Source organism: Bos grunniens, chromosome 7, assembly GCF_055505025.1.
Source record: "Bos grunniens cultivar Pamir isolate PY7600 chromosome 7, Bosgru_T2T1.0, whole genome shotgun sequence".
In the NCBI taxonomy this organism is placed as follows: domain Eukaryota; kingdom Metazoa; phylum Chordata; class Mammalia; order Artiodactyla; family Bovidae; genus Bos; species Bos grunniens.
In genome coordinates this window covers 60,500,975-60,527,859 of record NC_141171.1, presented here as the reverse complement: position 1 = coordinate 60,527,859, position 26,885 = coordinate 60,500,975, and the positions used below count along the sequence as shown (strand labels likewise).

Below are 26,885 nucleotides of genomic sequence, written 5' to 3'. Positions count from 1 at the left end.
AGAGATAAAACTCGAATTCAAATCTGTTTAACTCCAACTGTGTATTTTCTTGACATCCCACTGTGTCAATGGCCCTGGAGAACTGAGAGCTGTGGGCACTGGTGTGGAATACAGGAGGCTGGAGTCCTAGGTATCAGCTCTGTCTTTACCAGAAATACAGCATATGACTTTGGAAAGAACCACATGTCTCAGGCCTCACTTTTCTCATCTGTAAAGCAAGGAGGGTGAACTAGTTGACTGGCAAAATTCTCTTACAGATCTAAGGTAAAAAAAAAAAAAAAAAATCAATACATCCAAGATGCTAATGGAGCCTCATACAAATGGAATCAATGGAAACCCAGTCACAAGAGCTGCCCAAGAAGAGGGGGCTCCAACAATGCTGAATGACAGTAACACTTGGGGGAAAGACAGGTGCTGACATGATTTCAGAGCAGCCTGGAAATGCTGGGACAAATTCCTGTCTGAGGCTCTGGCCCTGCGTGTAACTGAAGTCTCTCCCTTCTGGAAAGAAAAGTCTGCTTTTATGATTTCTCAATGACATATGCCAGTGACATATGGATTTGTCTGGTGGTGAAAGTAAAGTCTGATGCTGTAAAGAAAAACATTGCTTAGGAACCTGGAATGTTAGATCCATGATCAAGGTACGTTGGAAGTGGCCAAACAGGCGGTGGCAAAAGTGAACATTGACATTTTAGCAATCCGTGAAAGTGGACTGGAATGGGCGAATTTAATTCAGATGACCATTGTATCTACTACTGTGGGCAAGAATCCCTTAAAAGGATTGGAGTAGCCCTCACAGTCAACGAAAGAGTCTGAAATGCAGTACTTGGGTGCAATCTCAAAAATGACAGAATGATCTCTGTTTGTTTCCAAGGCAAACCATTCAATATTACAGTAATCCAAGTCTATGCCCCAACCACTAATGCCAAAGAAGCTGAAGTTGAACAGTTCTATGATGACCTGCAAGACCTTCTATAACTAATACCAAAAAAAAAAAAAAGATGTCCTTTTCATCTTAGGGGACTGGAAGGCAAAAGTAGGTAGTTAAGAGATACCTGGAGTAACAGGCAAGTTTGGCCTTGGAGTACAAAATAAAGCAGGGCAAAGGCTAATAGAGTTTTGCTAAGAGAATGCACTGGTCATATGCAAACATCCTCTTTCAACGACACAAGAGACAACTCTACACATAGACATTACCAGATGGTCAATACCAAAATCAGACTGTTTATATTCTTTGCAGCCAAAGATGGAGACACTCTAAACAGGCAGCACAAAACAAGACCGGGAGCTGACTGTGGCTCAGATCATGAACTCCTTATTGCAAAATTCAGACTGAAATTGAAGAAAGTATGGAAAACCACTAGGCCATTCAACTATGACCTGAATCAAATCCCTTATGATTATACAGTGGAACTGACAAATAGATTCAAGGGGTGAGATCTGATAGACTGCCTGAAGCACTATGGATGGAGGTTCGTAACATTGTACAGGAGGTGGTAATCAAAACCAGCCCCAAGAAAAAGAAATGCAAAAATGCGTAACAGTTGTCCGAGGAGGCCTTACAAATAGCTGAGGAAGGAAGAGAAACGAAAGGCAAAGGAGAAAAGGAAAGATATACCCATCTGAATACAGAGTTCCCAAGAATAGCAAGGAGAGATAAGAAAGCCTTCCTAAGTGAACAACGCAAAGAAATAGAGGAAAACAATAGAATGGGAAAAACTAGAGATCTCTTAAAGAAAATTAGAGATACCAAGGGAACATTTCATGCAAAGATGGATACAATAAAGAACAGAAACAGTATGGATCTAACAGAAGCAGAAGATACTAAGAAGAGGTGGCAAGAATACACAGAAGAACTATACAAAAAAGATCTTCATGACTCAGATAACCACGATGGTGTGATCATTCACCTAGAGCCAGACATCCTGGAGTGCAAAGTCAAGTGGGCCTTAGGAAGCATCACTAAAAACAAAGCTAGTGGAGGTAATGGAATTCCAGTTGAGCTATTTCAAATTCTAAAAGATGATGCTGTTAAAGATGCTGGGAAAGATTGAAGGAGAAGGGGACGACAGAGGATGAGATGTATGGATGGCATCACTGACTCAGTGGACATGAGTTTGAACAAGCTCTGGGAGATGGTAAAGGACAGAGGAGCCTGGCATGCTGCAGTCCATGGGGTCACAAAGAGTCGGATATGACTCAAAGTCTGAATGACAACAGGCCACTGACCCCCGCTACTTGTGGGTGCCCCTGCCCACAATTCTGCAGACCTGACAAGTGGTTCTCCTGAACGTGACCGTGTCCCACACCCCACAGCTTTTTCTCAGCCTGCATATCACTAACTGCTCTTGCAGAATCTGCCCAACGCTCTGACTTACTTTCCATCTTTTCTGGAGTTCTGTCCTCTCACCACCTCTCCCCAGTCTCACCCAATCCTGCATCCCTCAGCGCTCCTCCTCTTTTTCTGACTTCTCAGTCTCCTTCTGCACTCCTGCAAGCTGCCACTCCCCATGTTATCTTCAGCCCTCTCCTCTTTCTCTAAGAAATCCTGATGACTCCCAGGGTGCTGACTATTATTCAAATCTTAGCATTTTGGAGACTGTTCCCTCCAGGCCTGAGCTTTGTCCCTCACCTCTGGTCCACGTTCTCATTGTCCTCTTGAAAATTTCCTGGTGTTTCCACCACACTCCTTCCCAAAGGGAATTCACGTGTTTCTGCTCAGATCAGCCTTTCCCTGCCATCTGCACTTCCGCAATGGCAACACCAGACTTCCTCTCACCTGGGCCTCACACTTGGGTTCAACCTTTGGCCTCTTCCCCTTTGATGGCTGCATCTACAAGCGGCCCCATGGTTGCAAAGCTACTGGAATTCAACTTCCACAGTGTTGCAGACAGGCTGGTTAACCCTGCCACTGCCACAGTACCTCCCAAGCCCTTGGGGGGTCGAGGTCTTCTTGCAGGTCTCCTGCTTCCAGTTTCTTTCCTTTAAATTTAGCCTGTGGACATCATGTTCTTCTCCCCAAGGCGCAGCTTGCAGCAGGTCACTTCTGCTTGGCCTTTCCCCAACCCTCTGCTATCCTGTGAATTCCAGACGTCTCGCCCTGGTATCAGGCCTCAGAAACCTGGGCCCAAATCCTCCATGTACTTGTGTTTCATGCTTTTTCTCCACATTGCACTCCTACTGCTCCTTGGAAATGCCTGATGGCTTATCCACTCTGTGCATTTATCTTATTCTCTGATTCCCTATAGTCTCTTAATGGAAATCTTACAGTGTTGCTCTTTGGTTTAAAATTCTCCAATGAATTTCCACTGCACTTACTATAAAACATAAACTCCTAAACAGGCCTATAAAGCTTGATATGATATGCCCTTTATGATCTACTCCATCTTCCTCTAGCTCTGATTTATAGAACTCAGCCACACTGGCCTTCTTCTCTGTTCCCTGAAAGGGTCAAGCTCATTCCTCCTCTAGCCCTTCACAGGGCAGCTTCCTTCTCACCCTCAGGGCTCAACTACACTGCATCTCCTCAGAGTCCCTTCCTGGCTGCTACACTTTCTCCCGAGCTGAGGCTGTAGGATCCTTCTCAACACACTGCTAACTCCAGGCAACCTCGGTCTCCCAGCCAGCTTTGTCAGAATTAATGATTCTGTTCATAAGCCCTGACCCAGTCTGTTGTCCCTCAGCCACTGTCAGATGAGAAAATGTGGAACTAGAAAGGCAAAGACACTCACCCCAAAATCTGAGCATGAGTAAGCAACTGAGTCAATATTAGCACCCAATTATTTGTACTCTTAGGCTATTGTTTTTCATTTTTTGAGATTTGAACAAAATCTGTACTTTAGTTATTAATACTGTATCACATGCTAATTTCCTGTCTTCTTAACCAACAATATTTCTTTATGTTCTCAGAACTGGGTTAGGAGTTTCAAGCCTCATTCAAGTTATTTTAATCACTAAGATAATTAATTTTCTAGACTTTTAGCTGTGATTCTAGATGCCAAAATACATGAAACTACATCAAAATTTTGAGTAAATATAAATTAGAAAGCTTTTGTATACATATATATAAATAGAATGTATAATAGAATGTATATATTTCAGAAAACTTTAGAATTTTTGCCTAGCAAAAGAATGTATGACATTTCGATTCTACTTGTTTGACTTGGTATGAACAGAATACTAGGCCACTGCTTTTCATTTGCACCAAACTCTTTCCTGCTTCTGACTCCTCAAGGTGGGTGGTCCCAAGGCATAGGAAGACAACTGCCTGGGCCCAGAGTGTGGGAGGGAAGGCCAGGAAGGCCAGCGAATGGGGGCTCGGGGAGGGGCTCAGCATGGGTGCTGCAGGTTGTCTGTCACTGGCAGAGCGAGCTGTGCATCAGAAGCAGAGGAAAGTTGTTGCCATGGTGATGGACCAGCCAAAGAAGGGCTTAGGGAGCAGGCTGCTAGACAAGCTGGTTCATAAATCAGCACATTACCGAATGCTTAAAAAAATAAAGGCTCTATCCTTTAGGCAGGGCAAAGAAGAAAATCATAATCATCACTCCCCAGTAATCTATCTGGGTCTGAATCCAGAGAAACAACTGATATTTCCAACACGACATTTTTTGAACAAGGAGTAATTTCGTCCAGCTTCTCATTTGAGGGGTACCTACAGAAGCAGGGTTATCTGCTCAAGGTCATGTAGCAAGCTAAGCTGAGGTAGAGAAAGCAGAGGAGGTAGAAGCTAAGGAAAAAGGGGTGTGGGGTGACTTTCCCCTTCTTCAGGGATGACTCTGTGGGGTCATAGGCCACCTGCTCAATCATCTTCACAGGTACTTGTACCCACTCACCTCCAAGACCCTGCCGCTGATGTATCGGTCACAAGTCTCGCACTTAATGCCAAACTGGGAGTGGTAGTCAGACTCACAGTACGGAACGCCATCCCTGCAGAGGAAATCCACACAGGAAGAGGAAATTAGGGGGGTCCGCGGGGGTGTCACGTGGAATTTCCCAGACCCAAAGATAACTGTGACTGGACCAAGATTAGAAGCACTCAGGTAGCTGTTCCAAGTGCAAAAACTGCCCAGACACCCCTCAGATCTACAGGATCAGACAGTCCCTGGGGTGAGAGGGCTGGGGAACCTGCATCTTGACAAACTCCCCACGCATGCCTGGAAAGTACTGTTTGCTGTTGGCTGTGAGGGCCCCTGACTCTTCTTCTTTACTCTCTCCTCAGATTTTCCAGACCTAGTCTCTTCCTTTTACCCTAAAGGACTCTTTTAAAAGGTCATTTAAAAAAAAAGCTTCCATTTAGAATAGGTAATATCTGCATTTGGCACACTGCAAAGCCACAAGGGGAAAAGTCTGTACCCTCCTCTCAGTCTCTCCCAGTTTCCCTTTCAGGAGGTCATCAATGTGATCAATTTTTTGCATATGGCACCCCACTCCAGTACTCTTGCCTGGAAAATCCCATGGACGGAGGAGCCTGGTAGGCTCCAGTTCATGGGGTCGCTAAGAGTCGGATACGATTGAGTGACTTCACTTTCACTTTTCACTTTCATGCATTGGAGAAGGAAATGGCAGCCCGCTCCAGTATTCTTGCCTGGAGAATCCCAGGGACAGAGGAGCCTAGTGGGCTGCCATCTATGGGGTCGCACAGAGTCGGACACGACTGAAGCGACTTAGCAGCAGCAGCAAGGGTTCCTTTTCTAACAAAACACTGGTACAAAAAGAATCATATGACTATGCTCTTACAACAGTAGAAAACAGGAACCCTTGCCCTCCCCAGTCATCTCCTAAGTGCTCAATCTTGCCCAGTGCTTGTAACTTACTGGGCAGTAATAAGATTATTGTTAGTTATTCTTACACTATCCCCTACTACAGTAGCCATTGATATTTACTGCTCGGTATGTGTTGGGCTCTCTGATGGTATTTTACATAGGTTATTTCATTTAATACTTGCAGCAGTCCTGTGAGGTTGGAATTAGTGGTCTTCCCATTGTGTGGATGAGAAAACCCAACTCAAATGATCTAGTGCTGGTTCAAATCCACATGGTCTGGTTTCTCAGCAGGCTGTCATGAGAATTAAAGGATGTGGCTCCAGGGCTCAGCAGGGCACCTGTCCTAGGGGGATCCCCATGATGGCTGACAGGAGTCCCCAAAGGATGTCTGGGTTCAGCTTTCAAGGGCCAAGGTGGGGATGACTGGGGGCATCAAAGCGCTCAGCCCAGCTCGGGCCCGGCCTAGCTCTAAGGCCCAGATCTGATGACATCTCTCTGAGGTGCCGATGACATCTTCTGTATGGGACAGAACTCGCTAACACGCAGAGAGGCCTTAGACCAGGCACATCCATGCTGCTGCCCTGTGGGTACTGCTGGGATCCCACCCTGGGCAGCAGGGCTGTCAGTGTTTCCTGAAGGAGAGGCAGCATTGAGGACTGGTGCTCAGCAAAGTCATGAGGTGACACTGTTGTTTGTGGGTCCATGAGACAAGCCTCCCTCACCCTCAACCCTTTCACACTCTGTGGGGTAGGAGGGTAACCCTGCAGGGGGATAAAGTCATTTGTCAGGAGGTGGGTGCAATGAAACAGCAAAATTTGGGTATAAATGCCAACACCTCCTAATTTGGGCCCAGGGAATCTGCATCTTGACAAGCTCCCCATGCATGCCGGGGAAGCACTGTCTGCTGCTGGGTGAGGCGACTTTGGGAATTAGACATACATGATTCTAAAAAGAGGCAGAGTGTAAAAATTAATATTTACTGGGTATTGATTAGGTACAAAGCACAGATCTCTGAACCCTATGAGGGTTCTTCTTTTTAGCCCTGTTTCTATAAATGAAGAAAACTGAGACTCAGATAAGCTGAGTCTCTTGCTGAGGTCAAGTGGGCTGGGCTTCTAACTTGGGCATCAATACCAGAGCCGGCGCTGCTAAGCACCTTCCACTCTGCTGGCAGATGGATGAAGAGCCCAGAGACCAGCTGCAGAGGCCTAAGGCGTGGTAGATAATCTGGGTTGGACCTGCTCATAAGGAGCTCTGAGCAAACCCTTACTGCCCCAGAGAATTTGGACTTGAATTCACAGACTCAAGGACTCCTGGCTGGCATCTCATCAAGGGAACACCTTACTTGGCAGGCACAGAGATGCATGCCAAACTCCCACTAATATGTGTTCAAAGCGCTCGGGCTGTGACCTCAACTCACCTCTGCAGCCTTGGACTTCACCTGTGCACACACCCGAGTTCCAGCAAACAGGATGGATGTGGCCAGCAACTCCCTGCCCTTGCTCAGGCTGGGCATTCTGGCTACAAGCTCTCCTTTGCATTTTCAAATCTTATACCCCTTTTCAAGGTCCAGCCCAAATATTACCATCTTCCATAAAGCTCTCACATATTCCAGATACCACTTCTGCTAGTTAGAAGTGAACAGTCACAGCCACAGCCTGTGGCTTAGACCTCTGACACAGACAAGGGTTGTTTGGCTAGTACCTACCTCCCTTTTTGATAGCAGCAGTACCTTGCCTGAGTTCTGGGAACCAGCCCTTCCCACTCACAATTACAAAGGGCTGCTCTCTGACTCAAGGGTTTAGATCCTTCTGGCCAGTGATTGGTCAGGGATTGTCATGTGACCCAGTGGAGGCCAAATCAGAGGCAGTTGTGGGACTTTTGCTGGAGTTCTTGGGAAAGAGGCCTCTCTCTCTTTGCCAGGTTTATGAAGCTGCTAGAAACAAAGCTTGGAGTTGTTGGTAATCATCTTTGCTACCAATTGGAGAGGTCCTGCTTGAGAATGAATCAGACACAGAGAAAGGCAGAGCTGAGAGAGACAAGAAAGACTGGGGAAAGGGTGAGGCTTCTGAAGGGCTAATGACAGCTTTAAGCCTCTGGATTCAGCCATGCCAGAAGCCAGAATGCCACTGGCCTTTCCATTTCTATGAGTCAATAAACTCCCATTTTTGCATTCAGGGAGTTTGAGTTGGGTTTTCTGTCACTTCTGATTGGAAAGGTCTTAAAGAACAGAACTTCTCTTGAGCTCTGAATCACATGTACCCTGGAGTCATCATATTTTATGCATATAGCCTGTCTCTCTTATTTCTTGGCAGCAGAACCATGCATGCTACAACTTTAATGCTTACTACATCCTAGCATCAGGTCAGAGAGTGATACTAGAAAATGTCTGGATCAAAGTGTAAAAAGTTCTGAGGGCTAGTGGCCCTAATTTTTTTTTAGGTACTTGAGTGTGTAAATATGGTCATAAGGCCCTGGCACAAGGGGCCTTGTCTAGTGTTCAGTGTCGGGGCTAGGCCGTCTCTCCTGACAACAACTCTTATCTCATTTCAGTCAACAGCTGTATTATCGACTTTGGGTCAGGCATTGTGCTAAGGCTGCAGTGAATTAAACAAAGTCCCACCCTGGTGAGGACAGACACTAAATATAATCACTGTGGCAATAACTTCCTGAGACTCAGTTTCTGCAGCTTTTCAAATAGGGGTTAACACCTAATGGGGGTAGTCATGGGGCTTAATGTGATAACTTGTACAGAGCAGTTATTACATTCCTTGTCCATACTAAAAGCTCAATAAATGACAGCTAATATTATTATCCTTATTAAAAAGGTAACATGGTTAAATATACAATCGGAAATGGTGTTGACCTACCCGAAGGAAACCAATAGGGCCGCTGAGGGCCACTGGGAGGGCCAATGTGGAGGGCCTGTAAGAGGTGGTATGAAGCCAGTTCTGAGGGGAGGGTATGGGACCTGAGACCAGAGGAAGGGGAGGAGCAACATGCTCAGAACAGAGCAGAGCATCTCAGAACAGAGGAAGCACCGAGTGAGGGCCCAAGGTGAGTGGGGTGCCATTTGTGGCAGGAGTGTGGCAGCCGGACAGAAATGGAGGGAGATGCTGCTGGTGACTCAGGCCAAGGGCCATGTGGGGCCAGGCCTGGGGCATGCAGAGGTCAGGCAGGCGGGGCGGGGAGAGACCTACTTGCTGATGTACTCCCCAGTGAGGATGACACTGCAGGTCTGGCATTTGAAGCAGCTGACGTGCCACTGCTTGTCCAGCGCCAGGAGCGACTGGCCATGCTTGATCTCCTCCTTGCACCCAGCGCAGTCTGCAAAGACAGGAGGACCCGATGAGCAAAGCACCTTGGGCTCCGGGACCCTTGCTGTCGTCTCGCGCCTGAGTCTAGGCAACCCCTCCTGAATGCTGGCTTTTCTGTAACTGCTCCCACCTAGGTACCAGCGCCAGTCGAGACTGTGTCAGGTAAGCGAAAGGCCAAAGGCACCCTGGCCTCTTGACAAGGGGTACTGGTGTGAGGGAAAAAGAAAGACCTCATAGGGTTCCTCCAGAAAGTTCCTTGCTGGTCATCCTGACCATGGTTCATCCAGAGCGGACCCTGAACTGCTCCTAGCCTGTTCTCAAGTTGCTAACAGAGCTCATGCAACTCTCTGTGACCTGGGGACCTGCAGCATCAGTGTCACCTGGGAAATTGCAAATGTGTAGAAATGTGGGCCCCATCCAGATCAACTGAATTTTTATTTTTAACTATTTTATTTTTATTGAAATACACTTGATTTACAACGTTGTATTCATTTCAGGTAACAGCAAAGTGATTCAGTTACACACACACACACACACACATATGTAATATATTTTTTGTCAGGTTCTTTTCTATTATAGGTTGTTACAGGGATTAAATATAGTTCCCTGTGCTATACAGGTCTTGTTGCTAATCTATTTTACATGTAGTAGAGTGTATCTTTTAATCCCCAAACCCTAATTTATCCCTTTCTCCTTTGTTAACCATAAGTTTTCCTATGCCTGTGAGTCTGTTTCCGTTTTGTAAATCATTTGTATTATATTTTTAGGTTCCTCATATAAGTGATATCATATGATATTTGTCTTTCTCTGACTTATTTCACTTACTGTGATAATCTCTAGGTCCATTCATGTTGCTGCAAGTAGCATTATTTCATTCTTTTTTATGGCTGAGGAATATTCCATTGTATATATACACCACATCTTCTGTATCCATCATCTGTTGATGGACATTTAGGTTGCTTGCATGTCTTGGCTACTGTGAATAGCACTGCAATGAACACTGAGGGGCATGTATCTTTTTAAATTAGAGTTTTCTCCAGGTAAATGCCCGGGGGTGGAATTCCTGGATCATACGATAGCTCTATCTTTTGTTTTTTTGAGGAACCTCCATATTGATCTTCACAGTGGCTGTATCAATTTACATTCCCACCAACGTGAAGGAGAGTTCCCTTTTCTCCACAGCCTCTCCAGCATTTGTCACTTGCAGATGTTTTCATGACAGCCATTCTGACCCATGTGAAGTGACACCTCATTATAGTTTTGATTTGCATTTCTCTAAAATGCAAAAAGTTTGAGCAACTTTTCGTGTGCCTGTTGGCCATCTGTATGTTTTCTTTGGAGAAATTTCTATTTAGTTCTTTTACCCGTTTTTTTGGCTGGGTTATTTTTTTCATATTGAACTGCATGAGCTGTTTTATATATTTTGGAAATAGAGCCCTTGTCACTGAATTTTCTCAAGATCTCCAAGCACAGCAGAGTTTGAGAATCCCTGCTCCAAGCTTAGGTTCTACTTTTTCTCACCTTTAGGCTCACATGCTCAATGGTTTGTGATTTGTGTGCTTTTGGTTAAACCTATTCTCTTGCCTAGCACCATGTTCAACACACAGTAAGAACTTAGAGCAGATGTGCTGAATGAGCAGCCCTCCTAGCCCCCAGGCAAAGGATATAACTTACCACGCACACCTCCTCCCTTAGAGTCCAAAATGCAGTACTTGGATGCAATCTCAAAAACGACAGAATGCTCTCTATTCATTTCCAAGGCAAACCATTCAATATCACAGTAATCCAAGTCTATGCCCTAACCAGTAACGCTGAAGAAGCTGGAACGGTTGAATGGTTCTATGAAGTTGAATGGTTCTATGAAGACCTACAAGACCTTTTAGAACTAACACCCCAAAAAGATGTCCTTTTCATTATAGGGGACTGGAATGCAAAAGTAGGAAGTCAAGAAACACCTGGAGTAACAGGCAAATTTGGCCTTGGAATAAGGAATGAAGCAGGGCAAAGGCTAATACAGTTTTGCCAAGAGAACACACTGGTCATAGCAAACACCCTCTTCCAACAACACAAGAGAAGACTCTACACATGGATATCACCAGATGGTCAACACCGAAGTCAGATTGATTATATTCTTTGCAGCCAAAGATGGAGGAGCTCTATACAGTCAACAAAAACAAGACCAGGAGCTGATTTTGGCTCAGATCATGAACTCCTTATTGCCAAATTCAGACTTAAATTGAAGAAAGTACAGAAAACCACTAGACCATTCAGGTATGACCTAAATCAAATCCCTTATGATTATACAGTGGAAGTGAGAAATAGATTTAAGGGACTAGATCTGATAGATAGAGTGCCTGGAACTATGGACTGAGGTTTGTGACATTGTACAGGAGACAGGGAGCAAGACCATCCCCATGGAAAAGAAATGCAAACAAGCAAAATGGCTGTCTGGGGAGGCCTTACAAATATCTGTGAAAAGAAGAGAAGCGAAAAGCAAAGGAGAAAAGGAAAGATATAAACATCTGAATGCAGAGTTCCAAAGAACAGCAAGAAGAGATAAGAAAGCCTTCCTCAGCGATCAAAGCAAAGAAATAGAGGAAAACAACAGAATGGGAAAGACTAGAGATCTCTTCAAGAAAATTAGAGATACCAAGGGAACATTTCATGCAAAGATAGGCTCAATAAAGGACAGAGATGGTATGGACCTAACAGAAGCAGAGGTATTAAGAAGAGGTGGCAAGAATACACAGAAGAACTGTACAAAAAAGATCTTCACAACCAAGATAATCACGATGGTGTGATCACTCACCTAGAGCCAGACATCCTGGAATGTGAAGTCAAGTGGGCCTTAGAATGCATCACTATGAACAAAGCTAGTGGAGGTGATGGAATTTCAGTTGAGCTATTTCAAATCCTGAAAGATGATGCTGTGAGAGTGCTGCACTCAATATGCCAGCAAATTTGGAAAACTCAGCAGTGGCCACAGGACTGGAAAAGGTCAGTTTTCATTCTAATCCCAAAGAATGGCAATGCCAAAGAATGCTCAAACTACCACATAATTGCACTCATCTCACATACTAGTAAAGTAATGCTCAAAATTCTCCAAGACAGGCTTCAGCAGTACATGAAACGTGAACTTCCAGATGTTCAAGCTGGTTTTAGAAAAGGCAGAGGAACCAGAGATCAAATTGCCAACATCCGCTGGATCATGGAAAAAGCAAGAGAGTTCCAGAAAAACATCTACTTCTGCTTTATTGACTATGCCAAAGCCTTTGACTGTGTGGATCACAATAAACTGTAGAAAATTCTGAAAGAGATGGGAATACCAGACCACCTGACCTGCCTCTTGAGAAACCTATATGCAGGTCAGGAAGCAACAGTTAGAACTGGACATGGAACAACAGACTGGTTCCAAATAGGAAAAGGAGTATGTCAAGGCTGTATATTGTCACCCTGCTTGTTTAACTTCTATGCAGAGTACATCATGAGCAACGCTGGGCTGGAAGAAACACAAGCTGGAATCAAGATTGCTGGGAGAAATATCAATAACCTCAGATATGCAGATGACACCACCCTTATGGCAGAAAGTGAAGAGGAACTAAAAAGCCTCTTGATGAAAGTGAAAGAGGAGAGTGAAAAAGTTGGCTTAAAGCTCAACATTCAGAAAACGAAGATCATGGCATCTGGTCCAATCACTTCATGGCAAATAGATGGGGAAACAGTAGAAACAGTGTCAGACTTTATTTTTTGGGGCTCCAAAATCACTGTAGACGGTGACTGCAGCCATGAAATTAAGACACTTACTCCTTGGAAGGAAAGTTATGACCAGCCTAGATAGCATTTTCAAAAGCAGAGACGTCACTTTGCCAACAAAGGTCCATCTAGTCAAGGCTATGGTTTTTCCAGTGGTCATGTATGGATGTGAGAGTTGGACTGTGAAGAAAGATGAGCGCCGAAGAATTAATGCTTTTGAACTGTGGTGTTGGAGAAGACTCTTGAGAGTCCCTTGGACTGCAAGAAGATCCAACCAGTCCATTCTAAAGGAGATCAGTCCTGGGTGTTCTTTGGAAGGAATAATGCTGAATCTGAAACTCCAGTACTTTGGCCACCTCATGCGAAGAGCTGACTCATTGGAAAAGACTCTGATGCTGGGAGCAATTGGGGGCAGGGGGAGAAGGGGACGACAGAGGATGAGATGGCTGGACGGCATCACCGACTCGATGGACGTGAGTTTGAGTGAACTCCAGGAGTTGGTGATGGACAGGGAGGCCTGGCGTGCTGCAATTCATGGGGTTGCAAAGAGTTGGACATGACTGAGCAACTGAACTGAACTGAACTGAACAAACCAAACATCTGCCTCCCCAAGCAGTGAGGGTTAAAGAGTCTGATGAGGTTGTTCCAGAGCAGAAAGGCACCCTTGCTCTCCGTTTCCATCACCCTGGATCATGCACTGAGGCCAATAGCATGTAGGGGGGCCCAGAGGCTGCTTGTTGCTCAATAACGTCTAGGGAGGGGCAGGAAATGGAGGCAGGTCAGAGGTACTTGGGAGATGCTGGGAATTCAGGCTTAGCTGACCGGATGTCCCACTCTGGAGGAGGAAAGGGTCAAGGGGCAATGTTTACCAGAGCACAGGCCCCCTTCTTGGCACCAAAGGCAAATGCACACTTGGGAGCAGTAGAGGAGGAGAGAGACACACAGCAAGTTGGGAGAGGTTGGCTGAAGCTCTCTCATCCAGCTCGAAGCCAGTCCTGGAGAAGAGATGAGGCATCTGTGCCTCTAGGAAGGGGGTGTGTCCAGCAAGCTGTGGAAAGTCTGGGCCCTGATGAAGTGTGTGTATGAGTCAGCTCCCATAGTCCACGCCTTTTGGCTACACAGCACCTTTCTAATGTCTCTTAGCACAAGCTGGGGGCAAGAAGGTCTCCCATTGCAAAATGCTTCAAGTCCCAGGGCTTCAAACGGGGGCTGGTAGAACAGATTTAGGATTTCTTTCTTTTCCTTTTTTTTCTCCTGGAATAAGTCAACTTCCACTCCATCCCAATCACAGTCTTTGGAATGTCATTGTTTAGAGGTCAGTACCCCCTCTTCTTTTATAGATAGGGCCTCTGAAATTACTTGTCCATGCTCTGTATAGGAAAACCCGAGGGCTCAGGCATCTGGTCCAGCTTTCTAGGCCATAGGTGCTGAATTTGTGTCTCTGTGGGCTTTCTTGATAGGGTTAAATGATTCCACAGAGGCTCAGAGTTCACATCAAAGTCCCACCCAGCACAGTAATCCTCAGCATTCTCAACAGGTGGGCATCTTCCTCTAAATCACTGCCTTCCGGGGTAAGCAGCTCACCCCCTCTTGCCTCTGGACAGGTATGACTGTCATGATGGCCTTTTTAATATGAAGCTGAGGCCTGAATTCTTGTGACACCCCCTCTTTTAAGCAACCAAGGATTATCTACCTCTTACCCTAAATGTGTTTCTTCAAATCTTTTATGACAACTACAGTTTCTCGCTTCTCCTTTATCTCCTGCACTTCACTTTTCCTTGCTTGACATGGTCTGAGCAAATTCACTTGTAGATTCCATGGAGATAGAGAAGTTACTGGCTAACACCACCATTGTCTATCTTTTCAATAAACCTTACTCAAAGAGTTGCATCCTTTTGTGGCCACAAAAGAGATGAGCTCCATCTCTTTAAGTTGCAGTGACACATCTGATATGAATTGGCATCTTGAATTAAAATTTAGGAGATGGTACAGTATAGTGGTTAGGTTGAGCTGAGAGGTTAGAGTGAATGGAGGGAGGCTGGCCAAGGGGAGAATCCCAGCTCCCCAGCTGATTACTTGTGCAACTGTTCAGGTCCAGCTTCTTCATCTGAACATGACTGGTGTGAAGATGAACTGAAGTCAGGCCTGGAAGGACTTTGCACAGTGCTGGGCATGTATGTACCCAATAAGTGGTTCTTATCATTATTATTCCACATTCTCATGGTTTTTAACTCATACTCTGTACATTATCCAATCTCTGATATGAGGTCAGAAGCAGTATCTCTGATGTAGGGAAGGCCTGCTAATTCCTCCAGAGAATTCTGGCACACCTATTCCACTTTTTTTTTTCCATATTATATTGCTCATCCTCCACTCAACTGGCTTCAGATGAAGGATCTTTACCAGGATCTTTTTCTCCCCTCTTCTTCCAACTTTTACTTATGACCAACATTGGAGCTTCAGACACTGCATCCGGGAGCCCATGGAGCCGGTGTAATAAGCAAGGTCAGGACACACCCTGTCCCAAGCTGGATTCTGCACAGCCAGCTGTCCACTCCATTCCTCATACGTTCTTCTTTATTCCAAAATTACCACCTTCAGCTGGCAATAAGCACGATGCACCTGCTCCTCCTAAATCCCTCCGTTTACTGGAATCTCTGAAGACCCCAGACAGTTATTTTTAGCTTTTTCTGACTGTGTCATTCATTACAGCAAAAATAGGTGGGTGTGTGCGTCATAGCAAGCTCCCCACCTTGTTTTAGGCAACTAATCCAGAAAGACAGGACCCTTCCTCTTAGCAAGTCATGTCTCTGGTATAGGGTGTTAAGGGAGTAGGCTCCAAAGCCAGACTTGCCTAGGCTCACACTCTGGTCCCATTACCATTATCTGAGTGACCTTTGACACTCTTAGAGTATCTGGTTTCTTATCTAAAAACCATTGCTCTTGTCTCCCTCATAGAGTTGTGGTAATGATTCAGTGAGATGTTTAGAAAACTTAGTGCAGTACCGACAATAGTAATGGCCAGTCAATGCTAGCAGCCGTGATGGCAGTAGTTTTGGTGGTGATGGTACTACTGCGCTGATTCTTTGCAGTGAGGTCTGTGCAGTGCCTGGCACTAGGAATAGTCAGTCAGTGTTAGCAGTGGTGATGGCATGTTGGTGATCATGACGGTGGTGATGGCAATGGTGCTGGTGATGCTTCTGCCCCCGATTCTTCTCAGCGAGGTCTGTGAAGAAACAGTTCTCCTGCCTGTGATAAGTAACATGATTCCCATCTCTTAACAGTTCCCAAGTATTCTTGATCTCTTCTGAGTAGATACAGATTCTGCTTTTCCACAGTGTCTTGACATTCCAGGAATGAAAATTCACACTCCTCTGGCTCAAAAATACAGCAAGCTTTTCGTCCTTAATTTTCCTTTTCCAAGCTATGTTTGTCATCTTAGCACTCTTTTGAATCTTGTTTCAGTTTCCTCCATGCTCGGGGGACTCAGAAGCCTTTCCAACCTCCCCTCGAGTCAGGAGACCACTTCGTGTTTGCAGCATGGACAATGACCACCTTTGGGGAAAGAACATTTCTCTGAAACATATTCCCCACAGATCCGCACATTGATGTCTAGACTTCGTGAGTAGCAAGAGGAGCCATGATCCTCGGCATTCCCCTGGAGACTGCCCACATGCTCACTGTTCTTCTGTACTGATTCTTCTTTCCCTTCTTCCACCTCCTGATCTGAAGAATTATGGTGGAGACATTTAACAGCCTCTCCTCGTGGACATGCTCCCATGCAGGCCTCCCACACGCAGCTGAGGAAATCTCCCACCTGCCTGAGATCCCCAGGGCACACAGTAACACACAACACAAGCTGAGTGAAATAACAGCAGATTCAGGAATTTATTCTCAGTTCTCCTCTGGCATGTTTTCTAGATTAGACCACCAAGCCAACAAAACCCCTCACTTTATATTTAGAGAGCAGTTTACACACTATGATGTATGTTAGTCTGATTGCTGAATTTGCTTTCCACCAAGTTGGGTAAACTGAGCCACAGGGAGGCTGCATGACAGGTATGCATCACACAGAAGGAACACAGCCTCCTGACTCCAGCTGGCTTCTCTCTATGGCCTCACACGTGGTCTCACTGGTGTCCGGGTACCTGAGCAGCATGGTCCTGTGGTCCTGCATCCCAGCATTCCAGACTTGCTGTCATTCTGGATGATGCTTTCAAGCAGTTAGGAAGGATAACTGTGTGCACTCAGCCTTAGCCACCTCGAGATGGAAACCTGCTCAGAGCAGCAAATTTTTCTTGATCCCCACCAAAGACACTGAAGGAAGGTCTAGGAACAGGTCTGAATCAACTGAAAGGAGGGAAGGATGATGGAGGGAGCACCTCCTCCAACAGGCTCCCTTGCTATTAGAGCCTCTGGGAGCTGAGTCCTGCGGACTTGGGGGAGGTGGTTCTATGCTCACCCTCCTCGAGTGGACACAGCCCCAGCATGCTGATTCTGCTGGTGCTGTGGCTGACAGCCCCTACATGGCACAGTGATGCAGCACAGGACGCTAATGGGCTTTCACTGATTCTGCTGACAAGGCCAGTGAGAGTGTCCTGTAACATGAAAGAATGCTGGAGCCTAACCTGGCTTTGGAGAAGGCGATGGCATCCCACTCCAGTACTCTTGCCTGGAAAATCCCATGGATGGAGGAGCCTGGTGGGCTGCAGTCCATGGGGTCTCGAAGAGTCGGACACGACTGAGCGACTTCACTTTCACGCATTGGAGAAGGAAATGGCAACCCACTCCAGTGTTCTTGCCTGGAGAATCCCAGGGACAAGGGAGCCTGGTGGGCTGCCATCTGTGGGGTGGCACAGAGTCGGACACTACTGAAGTGACTTAGCAGCACAGCAACCTGGCTTATGAGACCCTGGGTGTGTGTGTGGGCACATGCAGTGAGGGGTCTGAGAAGGGCGTTTTGCAACAGTGATTTAGATATCTTACAGCTAGACAAGCTGGAATGGAATGGACATTCCACAAATTAGAATGACTGTTCTAAGGTACACCTCTGATTCTCAGCTTCCCTCCATGCCCCAACCTGTATTTTAGTGATAGAACATGACCTTTATGAGTAGTTCTCAGTTTTAGGAGCAGTGAATGAATCATTCAGGAAGCTTCTTACGGTCATATATTTCTAGGTCCCATTCCTATAAGTCCAAAATGGGCCTAGAAATCTGTATTTTTGCCAGTTTTGCAGTGAAGCTAATGCTGCAGTCCACAGGACACACCCTAAGAGACACTAAACACAGCCCTTGTGGCTTTCTCCCATATTCCATCTTTTGCTAGGATATGTCTGCATATAGTCTTTTGGGGAATTTTAAGAATTGAGAGCCACTGGTGGAAAACACCTGATCAGCTCTGTTGGGGTGCTCCAGGCAGCATGGACCAGAGGGGAGACAAGCAGGCCCGCTCATCCCAGGAGAACCACCCAAGCGGCTGAAACATGGCCCAGGCCATCCCTGTTTACTGTTGGGCAGCCTGTTTTTCCTGCATTTGTATGTAGGGAAGCTCATGAGTCTGGGCTGTCTGCCAATTGGGTCATACTTCAGGAGTCCTCCAGGGTGGGAACTGCCCCCACTTCCCTCCAGGCTGCAGAGGGAAATGGTCAGTGAAACTGGGACAGGGGAGCCCTGGGAGATGTGCTTGCAGACGGGGAGGCACCCAGCGGGGAAGACTCACGGCTTGGTCCGCGGATCTTGATGGGCTTACTGCTGGTCATGGACTGGGAGCATGTCTGACACAAGCATTCCTTCCCACTGAAGGTCACCTTGTCTCCAATGGGGAAAGGCTTCCTGTGAGGAGGAAGAAGAAGAAATTCAACACCTCCTCTCCAGAGGGCTGTGTGTCTATAGGTGACTTGACGACATGTACTTGAAGATCTCTGGTAGCACATACAGAGTACCAGCGACATTCACAGGCTGTTCCCGAGGCAGAGCCAAACCACTCAGTCAGGATCAGGACTGGAAGGAGATCCAGTTGGGCCATTTACATGATTTTTAAACATTGGGAAAATCACAACACTTATTTGAGCTTACATTTCTCCTCTATACAACGGTGGTGGTGGTGGCTTAGTTGCAAAGTCGTGTCTGACTCTTGTGACCCCATGGACTATAGCCTGGAAGGCTCCTCTGTCCATGGAATTCTCCAGGCAAGAATATTGGAGTGGGTTTCTATTTCCTTCTATACAATAAAGAGGCTAAAAGCTCGTCTCAGGTGTGCTTCCTCCTGGAAGGATGTCTTCCCAACTTGACCTATCCCTGTATGTCAGGCAGAACTCAATTCAATTTGCCAAAATGTCTTCCTTTTACTCCCCAGGAATCTTAGACACCCATAGAGAACCTCTTCCTCTGCTCATCTGCCTTTGAACAGTTGGGAGTTCCATAGCTCAGGAATCTCAAGCTTGTCCTGTCCTGCCTCCCTAACTAAATATAAACTATTTAGAACCCTCAGCACAGCCAATCCCATCACACAGCAGCTCTTGCTCATGTAGTCTAGAATGGCTGTTAACATGGGTTCTGAGCACACGGCCCTAAGCCTGCCGTGGTTCTACTGCCCTTACATTAGCGACATGAACAATGGAGCGAGTGCTGGGGAGGGGGGAGCTGTGCTCTTGTCACAGCCCAGGCACTCACTACCGGTAAAAGGACATGGATCATGACCTTGAGAAGACACCTCACCTCCATGGGGCTTCACAAAACCTCCACTTTATACTATATGGACCCTACTGTGCAAACTTCCAATGGTTCTGGCATTCTAGGACCTAAGGCCCAGGTTTTAAGGGCTGGATGAAAGAATGAATGCCACTGAATGATATTTTCTTAGGCACTGTGCCATTAGTCTCAATCAAAAACCCCAAGTGGTTAATAATTCTAACTGGTAACAAAGAGGTGGTTATTTTATGAGAAGAATAACTGATCTATAAATTACTTTCCCTATTAAAAAGTACATACATATACTCCAATAGTGCTTTACTTATGACTTAGAGCAGTCCATTAAATGTTAAAATATTGGTGGACAGGGTTGAGGTTTTCTTTATTTTTTGTCTCCTTAATATGGTATTTGGTATCCAGTGGGTCTTTAAGGTACATTTGCTAAGTTAACAAGTGATGGGGATGCTTGGGGTAGGGAGGAGGCAGATGGTGAGCTTTCCATCACCTATCAAAGGTCTTGAGAATGGAGAGAGTAACATGGAAACATATACACTACCATATATAAAATAGATAGCCAATGGGAATTTGCTGTATGACTCAGGGAACTCAAACCAGGGCTCTGTAACAGCCTAGAGGGATGGGATGAGGTGGACGGTGGGAAGGAGGTTCAAGAGTGGGGCGGGGGGGGACATAGGTATACCTATGGCTGATTCATGTTGATGTATGGCAGAAACCAACACAATATTGTAAAGTATTATCCTTCAATCAAAAATAAATTGTAAAGTCTTGAGGAGGTGGATGATGAACATTAAGATAAAGAAAAGAATAATAAAATCAGACACAATTTGGAACCAGTCACTGAGCAGGTATCATCTCATTTATTTTCCTGAAAACCCAGTGAAGTTAGACTGGTTTTGGTGCCCATTTTACCAATGAAGCTGAGGCTTACAGAGGTGGGGTCACCTCCAGGGTTGTGGAGGAAGGCTATAAATAGACATCCCAGGACCACATGTGGCTGAGGATGTGAGAGCCTGAGCCAGACCTGTGGATTCCACACTGAGTATTGAGAGGCCATGGCACTCAGTGGTTCCTTTGGGGCCTTTTGATGGGAAAAAGGAGACTTGAGTGTAGGGGCTCAGATCTTTACTCTGCCTTCATCTTGGGACAAACTAGTGTTTTGTATTAGACCACATCTAACAGACAGGATTCAGCTGTTAAATGTTCAAAACCATTTGCTTGTCAAGTCCTCCCACCCCTGAGATTCTAGGAATGAAAGTGTTCACCTCGAGATCTGCCTGGGAAAGGCCATTTCTTCCCTTCCCCAGGGACTGAGGCAGGGGGCCCCAGCCCTCACTGGCCACCCACTTACTTGCACAAGCTGCACACGAAGCACTTGGGGTGGTAGGTGCGGCCCAGTGCGGAGATGACCTCGCCTGTGATGAAGTCCCGGCAGCTGTCGCAGCGGGTGCCGTAGAGCTGCTGGTAGTCCTGCGTGCAGATGTACTCCTGGTTCTTGAAGAAGAAGCCTGACTGGGCTAGGCCACAGCCACACACTTGAGGAAACAAGGGGGAAATAAAGGCAGGTGAGTCCAAGGAAGGGTCTGCGAGCAGGAGGCTCTTGCTGGGGATGAGGCTGGAGGCTGACTCAGTTACAAGCGACCAGAGAATGGTGACACATGGGAACTCACGGGCCTCTGGGGCCAGTGCTTCTTAAAGGATTGTCTGAAGATGACTTGCAACAGAATCACCTGGAAAACTTCTGGAGATGCAGCTGCCGGGGCCTGAATCAGACTCTCTGGGGTTGCAGAGCCTAGGCACCTGTATTTTTAGCACAACTCCCTGGCTGACCCTGATGCGCACTGACACCAGCCATGTTGTACAATCCTCTTAAGATATAGGCCATGCGGCTCACACAATGCAACACAGCTAGTGATACCATGATTTAATAAAAGAATTATTCAGTTAAAAATTACCTGGGCATTTCCTATGTGCACGAGTCTGTGCTAGATGAAGACAACTTAGAATGTCAATGGGATATATGATTTGAAGATTATAATCTGTCCGCATCATACTTTATAAAGTCTTTTGGGATATCCTGGTGGACAAGATGAAGTAATGTAGGACGGATAATAGAAGAGCACGTGGACATAATTATAGGTGTCTGAACAACTAAATCATGAGGGACCCCCTCCCCCAAAGGACTTAGAAATGTGGGGAATGAGATTTCCCTCTGAGAGTTATGAAATCAACACATAATGGGAAGAGCAGAAAGAGGCTAAGTTTCCTTCAAGATACCGAATGACTCTCAGGGCCACCAGAACTGCTGAGTATATTGATCCAGTTAAAACAAGGATGGGTCAGCCAGGAAAGGACCAGTCAGCAACAAAGGAAAGCAGCCGGAGAGCTCTTTCAAATCCCCCTCGTTCAGAGTTTGCATTCACCCTTGTCTGACAGTTTGACTTTCTACATAGGTTGCCTTTGGGAAGAAGCAGCTGGTCAGGGCAATGTGAACTGATACAACAGAGAGTTACAGCTCTTGTTTACGGTAATAAACAGGCACTTAGCTTTAATACATCGGTTTCCCAAAAATGTAGTTAGCCTGACTCAGCTTTATCAAGGACCTGGCCTGGACCGGGTGACATCACCCCAGTAAATACCCTCTCATTTTTAACAGGCAAAGTTGTTTTTCAAAAGCAGCTTGGTTAAAGGTAGGAGGGACTTCCAGGTGAATGTCAGAAGTATTTCACAAGTGTTTATTTACTCTGAAGGCCAGAGGTAGGATTAAAGGGCCAAGGTGAGCGAGCAGGGCAGCTTCAAAGTGAATTCACATGTCACAGCACCAGGGAAAACAGTCTAGGTCAGTGACAGACTCTACTCTGGAAGTCTGACGACCTGGTTTCTGGTCTTGTCACTGCCACTAACTCCCTGGGTGACAATGACCTTGGCTGTCTGTAATCTGGGGCCTCTGTTCACTGCTATGCAAAAAGCAGAAACTGGACAAGAAATGACCTGAGATTTTCTTCTGATATTGACATCCTGTGAGTCTAGAAGAAGGAGAGCTTTATTCAGGGCTGACTATGTGTCTAAACACTTAAAACTCTGTATGAGGTAGAGCTGGAGGCCCATAGAGACCAGCGCTCTGGGCTGGCGAGTGGAGGAGGTGGTGGTGGAGGTAGCAAGTGGGGCAGGGTCCATCTTTCATCAGCATTCATGAAAACTCATCACATCAAACAATGCCTGGTCTGGAGGGCAGGCAAGGCCAGAGAACAGGCTGTTCTCGAGTGTGCAGGTGGCAGATCGATTGATGGCTGTGGAATTAGTTAGGTCATGGCCTATGACATCCCTGGAAAGAGCTCCTGTTTTTTCCCTTCTTTTCTCTCCTTTGTGTCCCCTGCCAACTCTACTCCCAGAGCCACCTCTCCCAGTGGAGAAAACCAGGAGGCCATACAAAAACTCGGAACAATCAGTTCCTTCGTTTCCCCCAAGGAGCTGAAGGAGGAAGTTTTTGGTAGAAAGGATGTAAGAGTTGATAAGAATCCCAGGTTCCTGGAAATACAGTGGGGAACACGACGTGGAAGGTAGGCTGGACCAGCATGACAGATGTGTTTGAGCCTGAGCAGAGGTCTTCATTCAAATAACAAGAAAGGCCACGGGAAGGGTCTGCAGTATGGAAGTGACATGGAATTAATATATCCAGGGCAGTCATTATTTTGTGAATCAAAAAATAAAATCTTATAATTAAAAGAAAGACCATATGGTCTGACAATGGGACAGAATATGAGAACTCAGAACTGCTTCAAGAAAATAAAGAATGAAAGCTCACTATAAATATAATGCCTAGAAGAGGCTTTACACCCAGCCTTACTGTGTTTCAGTGGAAAACGTACTATTTTGAGGGTCACTGGATCTTCCTCCATATTTCTATTCTAGCACTCAGGTGCTGTGTGACTTTGAAAAAGTGACTTCACCTCTCTGGAGTTCAGCTGCCTCATTTGTAAAATGAGGGAGCTATGTGATAACTGAGGACACATCCAGGTCTAAGAGTCTAGGATTCTGTCATATAATTCTGTTGATTTTCAACTTTTCAAAAGAGACAGTTTTATGGACTTTCAGAGTCCTTTCAAAGCAGGTCCCCTGAGGGGGATTTCACTCATTATTTTAGACATTTAAATTGTGAAATATACATATAGAAAATGTAATAAATACACTACACTGTATACTGTACAGTGTAAACAAGAAACATAAAATACACCCCCAGGTATCCATTAGTGAACTTATGAAACATTACCAGCACCTTGGAATCTTGTTCATCACCCTAAGAATGCCTCCTCTCCACACTCCTTTCCCGAATCATGAGTTTATCAATCTCTTTGCTTTTCTTTCCAGTTTTACTACCTTTGCTGCTGCTGCTGCTAAGTCACTTCAGTCATGTCCGACTCCACAAACAATATATTGTTTAGTTTCGCCTGTTTTTGAATTTTATACAGATGGAATCATACTGCATTAACTATTCTGTGTAATTTACTGCTTCGTTCTCTCAGTGTTATGGTTTTGAAATTCATTCATGTCGATGCACCTAATTGTGGTTCTCTTGTTTTGCTGTGCTGTATTCAACTGTGTGACCACATCTGCTGCTACTGCTAAGTCGCTTCAGTCGTGTCTGATTCTGTGAGACCTCATAGACGGCAGCCCACCAGGCTCCCCCGTCCCTGGGATTCTCCAGGCAAGAACACTAGAGTGGGTTGCCATTTCCTTCTCCAATGCATGAAAGTGAAAAGTGAAAGTGAAGTCACTCAGTCGTGTCTGACTCTTAGCGACCCCATGGACTGCAGCCCACCAGGCTCCTCCGTCCATGGGATTTTCCAGGCAAGAGTACTGGAGTGGGGTGCCATACCACAACTGGTCTATTCCACCTGTCCTAGATACAACTCCTTTACAAGTATCAGTACATGATTTACAGATCCTATCTTTCATTCTGTGTGTTTACTTTTTACATTCCTGATGATCTACTTTGAAGCAAAAGAATTTTAAATTTTGATGATGTTTATTTTTCCCCAGTTGCTTTCTTTGTTATCACGTCCAAGAAGGCTTTGCCTAACAATGTCATGAATATTTGCTTCTATATTTTGACTCACTTTGAGTTGATTTTTGTGTGTGGTGTGAAGAAGACTCCAATTTTACTTTTTTGTGTGCACATATGTTCAGTTTTCCTAGCATCATTTGTTGAAGACTATTCTTTCCCTATTGAATTATTTTGGTTGTCTTGATAATATTCAGCTGGCCATAAATATAAGACTGTATTTTTAAAATTTAATTATTTAATTGATTTTTGGCTGTGCTAGGTCTTGCTTCTCTATTCACGATGAGCAGGGTCTACTCTCTAGGTGCAGCGTGTAGGGCTCTCGCTGCAGTGGCTTCTCCTGTGGGGCACAGGCTCCAAGGCATGAGGGCTTCAGTAGTTGCAACACATGGGCTCTGGAGCATAGGCTATTATAGAGCACCACTGAACAACTGGGCTCTACAGTATGGGCCCAGTGGCTCCACGGCATGTGGGATCTTTCCAGATCAGGGATCGAACCCGTTTCTCCTGCACTGGCAGACAGATTCTTTACCACTGAGCCACCAAGGAAGCCCAGGGCTTTATCTCTGCCTCTCATTTCTACTTTCTATGATCTCTATGTCTATTGTTGTACCACACTGTTGTGTTTATTGTAGCTTTGCAGTAAGCTTTTAAAGTGGGAATTTTGAGTCTTCCAACTTTGTTCTTCTTTTTAAAGATTATTTTGGTTTTTCTATGTCTCTAATTTCACATACATTTTAGAATCAGTTTGACAATTTCTGCAAAGAAGTCAGTGGGGATGTTCATAGGGATTACATGTGCTATGAACTGAATAGTGTCCTCCCCCAGATTTGTATGTTGAAGCCCCAAGCCATAACGTGATGGTATTTAGATAGGTGGCCTTTAGGGGATAATTAGGTTTAGATGAGGCCATAGGATGGGACCTTCATTATGGGATTAGTGCCCTCATTGGAAGAGACACCAGCAAACTTGCTCATTCTCTTTCTCATTCTCATCTTCCCTCCTTCCCTCCCTCCCCTCCACCTCTTTCCCTCCCTCTCAGAAAATGTGAGGACACAGTGAGAAGGTACCTGTCGGCAAGACAGGAAGAGAGCTTTCCATAACCTGACTATGCTGACACCGTGATCTTGGACTTGCAACCTCCAGAATTGTGAGAAAATACATTACTGCTGTTTATGTCACCCAATCTTCATTTTGTTATGGCAGCCTGAGCTGACTAAGATAGCACCAGGTTCGTAGACTGACCTGAGAATATCGCCATCAAAACAAGATTTCTGATCCATGAACATGGTATATTTTTTCACTTATTCTTTAATATTTTATAGCTTTCAAAGTATAAATTTTATGCCGTCATTAAATTTATTCTTATGCATTTTATTTGATGCTATTGTAAAGGGAATTGTTTTCTCATTTTTATTTTCAGATTGTTCATTCTAAGTATATAGAAATACAACTAATTCTGGTAAACTGATCTTGTAACTTGAAATCTGATCAACTTGTTCCTTCTAATAGTTTTTTAGTGCATTCCTTGGGATTTGTATACACAAGATCATGCCATGGGCAAATAGAGGTATTCTTACTTCCTTTTCAATCTGGGTGTCTTTTATTTCATTTTCTTGCCTAACTGACCTACCATGAACTTGCAGTATAATGTTAAACAGAAGTGGTAAGAGCAGACTTTTTTTTTAATTAATATTTTTGATCTCAAAGGGAGGCAGTCAATCAGTCTTTCACCATTAAGTATGATGTTAGCTGTCGGTTTGCCTTTGTTCTTGAAAGATAGTTTTATTGAATACATAAATTTTTAGGTACTTCTTTCAGTACATAAAAATATTATTTCACTGTTCTCAGATTTCCTTGTTGCTACTAAAACTTTAGCTGTCAGCTTATTTACCATTCATATGCAGATATCCTGGCTCTTCTCTCTGGCTACTTTTAAGATGGGTTTTTTTTGGGGTGGGGTGGGGAGGGGAGGTTGTTTTTGGTGATCTGCAGTTTCACTATGATGTGTGTAGGTAGATTTCTTTTATATTTTCCTACTGGGATTTATTAAGTTTCCTAGATTCAAGGATTTATGTCTTTCAACAGTTCTACATAATTCAAAGATGCTATCTCTTCAAATATTGTCCTCCTACTCATGTCCTCTATTATATCTCTGTAGAACTTTGATTAGATATATGTCAAACTCTCTCACTATACTCTCCATGTATAAACTTCTCTTTTATTTTTACCACTTTCTTGTATTTCTGGGCTGTCAATATATACCACTCTCTTTACTGAA

General features: G+C 45.1%; 1 protein-coding gene across 8 annotated transcripts in view; it reads right to left on the bottom strand.

The window, feature by feature from the left end:
- ABLIM3 (actin binding LIM protein family member 3) overlaps positions 1 to 26,885 on the bottom strand; it is a 136,747-nt gene that overhangs the window by 52,961 nt on the left and 56,901 nt on the right. For all 8 annotated transcript variants that reach the window (XM_086412364.1, XM_086412356.1, XM_086412359.1 and 5 more), the window contains 4 exons: positions 20,894 to 21,077; positions 18,554 to 18,666; positions 8,963 to 9,089; positions 4,833 to 4,926 (listed from right to left, as the gene is read on the bottom strand). In XM_086412364.1, the coding sequence (XP_086268490.1) occupies positions 4,833 to 4,926; positions 8,963 to 9,089; positions 18,554 to 18,666; positions 20,894 to 21,077 (518 nt within the window). The remainder of the gene's footprint in view (positions 1 to 4,832; positions 4,927 to 8,962; positions 9,090 to 18,553; positions 18,667 to 20,893; positions 21,078 to 26,885) is intronic.